The sequence below is a fragment of the Microtus ochrogaster genome, linkage group LG4 (genome assembly GCF_000317375.1).
Source record: "Microtus ochrogaster isolate Prairie Vole_2 linkage group LG4, MicOch1.0, whole genome shotgun sequence".
In the NCBI taxonomy this organism is placed as follows: Eukaryota; Metazoa; Chordata; class Mammalia; order Rodentia; family Cricetidae; genus Microtus; species Microtus ochrogaster.
Genome location: NC_022030.1, coordinates 24,865,280 through 24,876,867, shown reverse-complemented (window position 1 = coordinate 24,876,867; position 11,588 = coordinate 24,865,280). Strand labels below are relative to the sequence as shown.

General features: G+C 42.5%; 1 protein-coding gene across 1 annotated transcript in view; it reads left to right on the top strand.

Moving 5' to 3' along the window:
- Nucleotides 1-11,588, top strand: part of Man2a1 (mannosidase alpha class 2A member 1) — a 170,514-nt gene that overhangs the window by 127,420 nt on the left and 31,506 nt on the right. The window contains exon 16 of the mRNA XM_005361333.2: nucleotides 2,212-2,326. Within this exon, the coding sequence (XP_005361390.1) occupies nucleotides 2,212-2,326 (115 nt within the window). The remainder of the gene's footprint in view (nucleotides 1-2,211; nucleotides 2,327-11,588) is intronic.

Sequence of the window (11,588 nt, the reverse complement as noted above, 5' to 3'; positions counted from 1 at the left end):
CCTGGCTCGCACTCTCCATGAAGGAAGCTAACCTAGGCCTGGATCGTAGGAAGGTGATGTGAAGTTCTGCACAGCCTGACTACACTGTGCATATAGAGGCACTCAGTAAGTGCCCGGTCATGTGGGGACAATCTCGTTCACTGGATCACTTCTCTCTGTCCTTTGGGGATTTAATAAACAGATTTTTTTTCCTACTCTTGCAATAAAAGCAATACGTCAAGAGTCTGGCACATTTTGAAAATGTAGCTAACGTGAGGAAGACAATGAAGTTTATGGTAATCTGCAGCATGAAGATCCCCGCCAGCATGCAGGCATTTTTTTAATCTTTTATTTTGAGCATATTCACACATCCCCTTTCCAGCATTGTCTTACTGCCTTTACATACTTGGGTTTTCATTCCTAACTCAATCGGATGGCATGCTTGTTGGAAGCCTAATTCTGACACTGGCACTGGTGTTTCAGATTCTCCTAATGTCGCTTATTCACGTTTTCCCACCTCCTCATGAGAGTGACCTTGCAGCTCTCTTTGTAGCTTCTATGCATGCAGTTCTGATTATTCCCTGAGAAGCTGAGCAGAGACATTTTGGGTCAGTGTCTGAAGCAAGGCTCTTAGAATTCTTTTAAAAATCATATTGATTGTCTTGCCTCTGGAAATACTGTACAAGAGTTCGTTTCCACCCATGGTTTTTTGTCTCTTTTCTAAGTTCTGAGAATTATCTCTATCAAAAATGTTGGCAGTAACAATGCCAGTAACAATTGCCTCCACCCTTCCATGTTTCCCCTACCTCAAGATGAGTGACTCTTCTCAATGATTTGTTGCCCCATGACTAATCTTCTGAGAAAGTTATTTCTTTCTTCTACAGTTTAGAGAAGCTGCCCACTAAAATGTTTAGATTTTTAGGGATTATATAGGCCACCCCAAGGTGGTTTGTTTGTTTGTTTAGGTTCAAACCAGTGAAAAGTGTAGGTAAGTTACAGCTTCTAGGACCTATTCCAGAGGAGGCAGAGAATCTTACTTCTGAGCTATTGGAATGTGTCTCACTTTGTGGCTTTTTCATTGGATAGTTATTGGTTCAGTCTTTGTTTGTTTGATTTGATTTAGTTTCTTCATTATTATTATTATTATTACTTAGATTAAGAATTTGTCTTAATATGTACGTAACCTAGGCTGGCCTCAAACTCATGTCCAACCTGCCTCAGCCTCTCATCATGATTATGGAAAATGATGTGTGGATAATAGTAATTAAATTATTTTATCCTAAAATAGGCTGTGATATTATATGAAAAGGTGAAGAAAATTATAAAGGACAATGTACAAATGTTAGATAGAATAGCAGGGAAGGAGGTAGCTGACTACCTCAGAAGAAAGGAGATGCCCAGACTCCACTCCAGTTCCCATCCCTCCACCCATTTCCTAGTTGTTTGGTAATTAGGTAAAATTATTGCAGATGGTACCTATTTTATTGGCGTTAGTGTGTTGTCCTGTGGACAAAGAGGTAGGCTTGCAATAAAGTCACACAGTTCTGAGAGTCTCTTGCCGCTCAAGAGTGCTCCATCGAAAGCCTCGTTTCATGCTCCCATTGGGCCCAGGAAAATAATACTTAACTAGATGCTTTAAATTTATTCTCAAGTCACATAAATTCTGTACTTTATTCCCTGATCTTCTTGATTCTAAATAATGAAAACTAAACCAGGGACTTTCACATGCTTTCTATTGAGCCAGCTCTCTCCTGCCAGAGGGCAGAGTGTTTCCTAGCTCAGTAAGCCTCACTGCGATTAAACTGCCTATGAATTTTGTGTCCTATTTGCTTAGTCCCACCACCCACCCATCTTATTGCCGGCAGGGGGACCTGGTCATAAATGCCGGCTTGAGAAATGTTACTACTTAGGATGATTTCCTTTCCAATAAACAACTGTATGGACGATAGAAGAATGTTAATTAGTTTTTTAGATGAGGAGAATGCGTGTAGATTTTCTAAGCCCAATTAAATTGCAAGCATTTGCAAATCCTGACTTTATAATGTTTTTAAGAAAAAAAAATCTTACCTTATATCCATTGCTTATATCATCTGCATTCTGATAAGTTATAAGATTTTCAATCAAGTTATGAATATTGAATGATATGGATTTGTCATTTCACAAGCTATTCTAAACACTTTGGGAAAGTTTAGAAACCGGGTGCTCTTGCTAAAGATGTCCTTTCCTCTTCAGCCATATGTTTCCCTACGGCCGCCCCTTGTCAGAGTGACACACGGAAGGATCTATTCGGAAGTGACCTCCTTCTTTGAACATGTGACTCATACAGTCCGACTGTACAACGTACAGGGTAAGGGAACAGCGCAGCTCTCAATCTCGTAGACATGGTGGTGGAAACTTAACTTTCCTTCCATCTTGTCACAGGGTTAGAAGTTGTTTTAGAGGCAATTTAATTCTTTTTTAAACTGTCTTTGTGTCTGCACTCTGACTTCTAATGTCATGTTTACCTCCAGATGATGGGAATCATGAAGCACTCATCCTTCTGTATCAACCTCTTCCTCATTAGCAATTCGGTAGTTAGGCATGGTTTTATAAAATAGAACAGTAGCATAATCACTAGCTAGACCACTGACTATGATATACTCATGTGCACGCGCGCGCACACATACACACCGCACAACTGCCTCTCTAATGTAGAAGGAGGTTAGTGCTTTTGGTTCATGTTTCTCTCTGGTACATTTCTTTAGCTAATTTCATGCAGCATCTTTGCTAATGAAAGTGATGAGGAACAAGCTTTCATCCTTTTATTTAATCTTTGTAGGAGCTACTCAGCTCTAGTCCTAGGCCACTGACTCGTCCTTTCTTGGAATATGGCTTGTTTTAGTCTCCCAGAGCCCTAACCTTGGCGAGTTATTTTGGAAACTCAGAGCTTTTAGGACAGAGTGCTTTTCCAATCACAAATTTAATTCCTCTTTCCAGGTTACTTACCAGATCAACAGCTCTCTTAGAAAAGGTCCTGAGAGATGTGACACTTGAAGACTTGCCTAAGCTGGAAGGAGTTAGGGAAGGAGAAATATTTCTCCCTTGACTGTGCATACAGATAGAAAGAGTGCCACCCGATAGCCATGAACTGCTGACAAGCATGGATTATTTTCGCTTAAAGGAGAGGGACGTCAGAGTCACAGAATTTCTATGTAGCCCTTGCTCAATTTCTTGATTTCATAATCTAAACTCCATTTTGCTTTTATTTAATTTTGTAACTTCATATTTCACTACTTTTGCCATTTCTTCTCCTAGAACCTTTGGGACTAACACAGTGTGTTTTCTAAAGCAAACAGTAGACATGAACTCTGCCTAAGTGCCGCTTCCGTGGTGCGTAGAGTGGCCTCTCCACTGGCAGGAAAGCCGGCAGTTATAGAGTAACCCTCTGTCGAGTTTCCCAAAACCTCCAGTAAGTCAGAACCGTGGAGGTGGGCCTTCTCTTTGACCATTTCTAGTAATTCACCCCAGAACACGCTAACATCACATTTTCAACTATTGCCAGCTGTTTCATATTATAAATAGAAAAATAGCATCACACATAGAAACACTCATCTGGCTTCAGTTTTCCTTGCAGGCCTATAACCCAAGTTACTTGAGAGACCGAGTCGGGTGGGTGGAGGGATCGCCAATTTGAACAAAGGCCTGGGCAAATTTGTGAGACATTGTCTGAAAGTAAGAAAAGCAGACTGGGGAGGTGGTCCAGAAGTGGAATGGTTCCCTATGTTCTCTGTGTGTGTAAGATCCTGGCTTCAGTCCTCAGCATTGCCTCCTTCAAGGACTTCTATTTTATTAGTATATATTAATCATATAAAGTAAAGGGTTTCATTATCGCATTTCCGTACTTCATATACTGTACTTTAGTTATATTCACCCTTTCTGTTTCTCTTTGCCCCTTCTTTTCTTCCCACAGAAGACATCCCCTTGGGTGCAGCCTGGCCCAGACCTATGTCTGATTTACCTTTGTTCTTCCATAGAAGATGTTTCAGAATAATTACAGAGACATTGCCTCTGAAATCCTAACCTCATTCAAATCCATTTCCTTAGTTATTTCTGCTCTTACTGAGTCTGCCGTCTATGTCACGCATCTCCCGAGTGTTCCTTGGATTCTCCAGGGCCCCTGAAGTCCTGTGTCAGGATGGCCTGTGTAAGGTAGATCCTTCTCTGCTGCTGCTGCTGGTGGCGGCAGCTTCGCCCGCTGTCATAGACGAGCAGCCTACTTGGAGATTAATCGACTCTGACCTGCCTGCTTCCTTCTGCCAAGAAACCCTGCTCATCAGAACTAAGTGGCTGTCATCTTTCCTCTGTCTTTCCCCTCTTCCCACTCCTGGACACAGCCCTGTCCAGCCTGACTGGCAGCTCAGCAGCTGAAGCCAGGGCCTGAGGTCCCAGTGGCTTCTGGCTTCCAGAGTGGCAGCTCTTGCTGACTGTTTGACCGGCAGTTGCTGGCTCTCTGCCAGGGCTCCATGTCTGTTTATGGCTTGCTTCTCTCACTTCCCTGCTTCATTTTTGTCCTTTTATTTCCTTCCGAGTGTTTTCTTCCTGGATTGTTCTTCCTCGCGCCCTTGCTCTGGTTTAGGTGCCTAGAATTTAGAGGTTCTACCAATAGGCAGGTGTCTCTCATCACCAAGCTGAGCAGCCTTGCTTGTCAGCAGCTGTTGAAGTCTGGGTTTTGACCGAGGCTCCCCTTTTCATAATCTCTTCACTCTGGCTACTAGATAAATATTTCTAAATCTAGGAATATACCTTCTTACCAGTTCTTGAAATCTCCACAAGTCTGGCCTCTAGGGAATGGAGGTACTTCAGTCAGTTAAGAAACAGAGAGCACTCGGAATAGGGCACAAACAATATTGACATAGTTTTTTAAAAATGTAGGTTCTCTGTTGCCTCTGGATTTCTCAATGGGTAGAAAAAAAAAGAGATTGATGCAGTTTTGTGCCGATATTGCGTTTTTGTAGCTTAAGAGCAGGAGGGTTCAGAAGTGTGACGGAAATGACCGGCGAGGAAGTACAATGTGAAGCTAACTGAGAGTGCCTTTCTGGATGGGTTTTATTCTAGTTGTCTGGATTAAGTCTGAAGACAGCGCCTACAAATGCGAAGTGACATATAAATCTTGTGTTCCCTCTAGCCGTGAGCGTTTCTACTTATTTATTCTAACACGGAAGCAGTCGGGTGGGAGATGAGACTCCTGAGTCATCTGAAGGCTTTTCCTCCAGACTGCATTCCCTCTCACATCTGGATTTGATCTCATTTCAATAAGTTCCCCGCCGTAAGAGATGAGCCACACCCAGGAGAGACTTCAGACTTCTTCCTGGTCTCAGTGACCCAAGTGTGACGCCTCTTCCGTCACTGCCTGAGGCCTCATCCCCTGGGTGGTGGTCCATGGAGGTTGTGATGAAGTCACTTCCTCACAAGGCTTGTGCTGGAAAAGGGGGGTCGTTGGACGTTTAAACTGTAGTAGTTCTAGGTGTTTGGGATCACCCAAACGTTCTTCAGCATGCTGCAGTTTGGCTTCCTGGGTAGACAGTTTTAGATGACGAGTCAAAATGCAGAGTCGCAAGGTCAGTTTCTTACATAGAAAGACACCTACAGGCAATGTCTACAGTTTTGTAGATTCACTCTTAGTTTAATAGCTCTTAAAATAACAAAAATATTCCTCCTCAGACTGAAGTTCCTGAGCTATTTCTGTGTATATGCCGATTCTGCCCTCCCCAGTGGCGCATTGTTTGCTGGATGAGAGTATTCATGAATGGAACCTGTTTGGTTTTGCTATCAAATTTCTTCTTAATTTTAATTTTTAGGAATATTTTTAAGATTTATTTTGTATGTGTGCACTCTTGTGTATGCACACACACATGCACGCGCATGCTGGTGCTTCGAGAGGCCAGAGAGGGTGTCAGATTCCCTGGACCTGTTGTTACAAGCTGGGAACCAGACTTGGGTCTTATGCAAGAGCCAAACATTCTTTTAGCCTCTGAGCCATCTCTCCAGCCCCTTTATTAAGATATTAAGTAAGCATATAAAGTCATGATTTTCCTTATGGCATCTTCATACAAGCAGTGTATCCTCAGTGTCTGCTCTACTTGCTTTCTGCTCTTTTTTCCTCTAAAGCACTTTTGTTAAGAACATAAATCAAACAACACTTCCCAAATTTCACAGGCCAGTTGGTCGTTATTGATTGTAAAACCAACTGTGTTGAGAGGCCTTCGTATAGTTAGTCACGGCTTTGGGTACTGGACTGCAGTTTCTCTGTTTGCATTCTGCCCAGATCTGGAAAATAATTAGTTCAGCTGAAAGGCTCTCTTTTTCTTAATATCACTTAGCTAGTCACAAAGACCTTGTGTGAGAGCTGGAGAAATGGCTCAGTGATTAAGAACACTGGCTGTTCTTGCAGAAGACCCAAGCTCAGTAACCAACACCCACATGGTGACTCAGAACCATTCTTAACTCCAGTTGCAGTGATGTCACATCCTCGAGCACTGCATGCATGTTGTGTACACACACACACACACACACACACACACACACCTGAATAAGTTTTAAGAAAAACAAATGTCTGTCTTTTTATTATCTCTCTCATGTCCTATTCAGAAAGGTTCCAGAAGGAAGTATCAAAGGCAATCTCATATTCTACATCTAAAACTAAGATCTGAAAAAAATCTAAAAATCTAAAAAAATGAAGATCAGAGCAACTGCAGCAATATCTGGGGAAATTCTTTGCTTTTTTGTCAGATTAAGTAGGAAAACCATTTTATAGCCCACATAATTCAGTGTGGTGCCCATTTGGAGCCATTTGGAAGCATCTTCTAAAAGATTATCCAGTTTGTAGGAAAATGACATCTTTCTGGCAGTAAAACTTGGTGGGGTTTGGAATTAATTTTTCTTTTCATTAAGTTGACATTTGAAGCTTCCTCCTGTGGTCCTGTAGTAGAGGAGTGTGTATGATATGAGCATATGTCATATTTGATATCGAATATTTACAAAAGGAATAACATAACAAATAAGAAGCAGCATGGCCAACTAAAGCTTCATTTTTTACTTCACGCTTGTAATTATTAGACCTTCTTTTGTACCCCAGTTTCCTGACATCAACCACTGCTTGGAAGAATTAGGTTGCTATGGGTTACCAGCATGTCATGTATGTATTCACTGGCTTGGGTCCCAAATCTGTTAACTATCTTCCCTCCACCTCCCCACTGCCTCAAGGCTGTGTTTCTCTGGGCAGGTGGTTGTGAATGAGTGAGTGAGTCTGCATGAGCCATGTTTCAGCCTTAGGAGCAATATCTGAACTGCAATATTTTTACCCTGTTTTCGCCAACATATTATAACAGTACTGTATACGTGTAATGGATCTTGCTAAAAGGAAGCAAGTAGCCGGAGGCCAGAATGTAATGAACTGCTGTCAGAAGTGCGGGAGGACAGACCAGCGCAGCTCAGAGAGGGAGCAATAGCCTGGGCTGATAGAGGCAGCAGCCAGAGCGCTTGCTTCTCTCGGAGCAATTCTGAATGTGTTACATAAAGTCTCGGTGACTTTAGTACACGATGCTTGACTTTTAGAGCTTCAAGATGACCTTCACCTGCTTAAACGTGGGTGGTGTTCACATGGAGAGGGAGGGACCCCAGTCTTCAGTGCAAATCCTTCCTGTCACCTCTGAAATCCACATAACCTTTTGGATTTGTCCTTTAAGTTCTTAGGGACTCTGTTTCTTAATCTATAGAAAGAGCATGGGGACAGTTACCAATAACATCAGAGTCCTCAGAAACCTCAGAAGCACATGAAGTCCTCTGTGCTTGGTTGCTTAGTTCCAAAGCCATCTGCAAAGGATGCCTGAGTCTGGGGGCCTCGGGGTCCACCCCTGAGAACCAAGGTCCCAGGGCTTCACTGGAGTTGTTTTCCTTTCTATAAAAAGATTTGTGAGAATGTTTAAATGGCTTTGCAATCAATCTCCTGTTTTACCCCAGAGCTATATTCCATATTTAGTATAAGGGTGAGAACCATTAAGTTACAGCTAGGCAAACCTAGGTAATTAAAACATTTTTGGAATATCATAACGTGCAGTTGCCTGCTAAGGACTTTTTTTTTCCCCTGTTAATTGGAACTTTTAAAAAATTGAAGTTAGTCACTGTGTGTGGAACCTGATTATTCCCTACAGGCAGGCAAGGGAAGTTATTTAAGGGCCCATAAGTACATTCTGGTTGCACCAGTTCAGTTTTGGGGTATCTTGGGGCTGTTGGACGGCAGCTGCTGCACCAGAAGCACACAGCTCCTTCACAGGGAAGTGACATCCCTAGCGAGTGTGTATTGACGCAGGGTCCCAGAGTGCAAAGCACAGAGAAGCATACTCCTCCAAACTCTTTGACTCTGTACATATCCTAGCTGGAACCTTGCAAGGGAACAGTTACAGATTCCACCTCATAAGGGCTTTGCGGGACATAATAACTAAGTCACAATACTTGCCAATTGGTGAATTGGCAAGTGTTATGTCCCCTTAAGTGATAGAGCAGGCCCAGCAAGTTAGACAATTTATGAGACAAAGAGTGATCAATGGGAGTTAAGGGAGGTGGAAGGTTTGGTGTAGGGGGTGAGTTTTGAGGTGCTAGGTCTTGGCAAGACATCACTTGAATGGGCAGAAAGGAAGAGCAGAAAGGGAGGCTGGTTAGAGAAAACTCTCTGGTCCCTATAAGAATTTGAAGGACGGAGCACCGGACAGAAATCTCAAGGTCCAAATCAGGAGCAGATGGAGAGAGAGCACGAGCATGGAACTCAGTACCGCGAGGGGTGCACTCACACACTGAGACAATGGGGATGTTCTATCGGGAATTCACCAAAACCAGCTGGCCTGGGTCTGAAAAAGCCTGGGATAAAACCGGACTTGCTGAACATAGCAGACAATGAGGACTACTGAGAACTCAAGAACAACAGCAATGGGTTTTTGATCCTACTGCACGTGCTGGCTTTGTGGGAGCCTAGGCAGTTTGAATGCTCAACTTGCTAGACCTGGATGGAGGTGGGCGGTCCTTGGACTTCCCACAGGTCAGGGAACCCTGATTGCTCTTCTAGCTGATGGGGGAGGGGGACTTGATCGGGGGAGGGGGAGGGAAATGGGAGGTGGTGGCAGGGAGGAGGCAGAAATCCTTAATAAATAAATAAATTTTAAAAAAAAGAATTTGAAGGACTCTGTGTCCCCTATATATATTTTTTCTAATTGGCATTATACTTTTTGTAATACATTTTGTAATACATTTAAGTAATTGCAAAGGACTTTATTTTGGTATTGTAAACAGTGACATTTAAAGCAAACATATTCATTGCCCCGTCATCCATTTTTAAAAAGCTGTTCTAACCTTTAGTCTCTGGCGGTCAGAGTTACACATCTTCATTTTCTCCTTGCCCTCCTATTTACATTCCGAGTCCCCGCCAGATATATCATAATATTGTATTTTCGTGTGGAGGGTCTTGTTTGTTGGTCAACTTTTCATGACTTCCCCAGGACTGCAATCATATCTGTTGAGCACATGTGTGTGCGTGTATGTTTCAAATTTAAACGCTCATCCTAAGGCTCTCAAGTGTTGTGCTTTTCTAGACTGAGTTATCAAAACGATGTAAATAATACTTTCCTATTTTGAGAATTTATAAATTGTAATGGAAATGTTTCTTTCAGTGAAGTGTACCTTTTGGTTTTTTTAAGTGCCAAATACAGAAGAATGTTGTTTATACAAATTAGAAGCTGGTAATTGAAACAGGGTTATAGCAATATCTTAAACACTTTAAACTCCTTCTGATCAGGCACTGTCAGTTGCAGAATGTCTGTCAAACAGGATTTATAGTTAATTATTTTAAAGTTCTACTGCCTGTCAGTCTGATTGGCTATCCCTTCTATCTTGTTAAAGGCAAACGATTGGAAGCTGTGTTCAACAAAAGTATTTGTTAATCATCCAAGTCCAGTCAGGCACCAATATTTCAATATACGTTTGCACAGCACCCACGTGAGTGGGAATGGTTGAGATGCTTCTGTTCCACACTACCTCCTCCCCCTCCTCCCTCTCTCCTCCTCTCCTCCCTTCCTTCCCCCCTCCTCCCGGATAACATGGGGGAAATACTGTGGAAGTGGTGGGAAGGGCAGATTACAGACATGTGCCTCCAAGGCAGGAGTGTTTCAGACAGATCAGTGTAGGGTGATTGATGAACTACACCCTTCCTCGAAAGGCACCTGAGACGGGAGCATGTCAGAGAGCTGAAGTGGCTTGAGGGTGTTCTTCAGTGCCTGGTGGCTTCGGTTATCTGCTTTTCTCTCCTTGGCCAGGACAGGTCTGGGGCTTGGGGCAAGCAACAAGGAGCCTGGGTCTTTGAGCTGCTGTCCTGCCCTCCCTCCTAGCAGTGCTGAATCTTGTTGATTGTCTTCTGGTCCTGGTTTATTTCAAGATGAGAGCTGTTTGCTGTGTTATGTTCCTTCCCAGACATGATGGTTCACTAAATCATTGTTTCCTTTGCTGAAAAGCAGCCTTTTCTGGTTTTGCTGGGCATCTTTTACACCTTCTTCAGATGAGTCATTCCTAATTGATCTCATCTTAACCAAATTTACAAATTTTTAATGCTCTGATTTTCCTGTTTTAGATTTGTTTCTTGTTGTTACAAGGATTATGAAAAGATAGGCACAAACTGTGGAGACTACTACCATCCTTGTAAGTAGTCAATGCATGATAATAGTTACCTATCTCTCATTTTACCAATAGAACAAGATGATGTATCTTCATTTTTGTGGATTTGAGAGCTGGAGTGAAATTTCCTAAAAGTTGTATCATGAAAGCAGGTGATATTTATTTATATTTACTTGTAGAGAAGGAATCCGTATAAACATTTCCAGACCTGGAAGTAAGCAGAGCCTCAGAGAACAAACTACACACTGTGCTAGATAACTCAGGAGAGGCAATGTAGAGAAAATCATCGCCCACCTGGCAGCTATGGCCGGGTTGGTTCTGTTGCCCTCTGATATAAGGCCAGTTTTTAAAAAAATATATAGTCACAGAAATATTTGCTTTTTGCAAGCAGTATTTCCATGTTAATTCATCATTGTAAGAACTGTCATCTAGGTGTACTGTTGAATTAAATAATATGTGTTACAAATGTGTATACATAATAGGAAAAAACATTGTTATTGATTCTCTATTTTAAAGTTAACATGCAGAGTAACAGATTTCATTATGTCACTTTCGTAAGTACTTTGCTCCTGTTGGTACCACTTCCCACGCCTCTGCTGCTGCTGCTCAGCGCAGCTGTGGGCATCACGGGGCCCTGGGAACGAGGGCATGGTGGACACAGAACAAGACTCTGGCCTCACTTCAAGAATGAACAATCTTTTGTTTATCCCGCTCTGCTTATATATTGTTTAGCTGGCTAGTAGAGATAGTGTTGCCAGCAGAACCAGAGCAGTCTTTCTTCCCCTCTCATCTGATGCTTCCTTCTGCAGGGTGTAAACCGTATCTTTTAGCCCCTTCCTTCTGCACTGTGTAAACAGTATCTTTTAGCCCCTTCCTTCTGCACTGTGTAAACAGTATCTTTTAGCCCCTTCCTT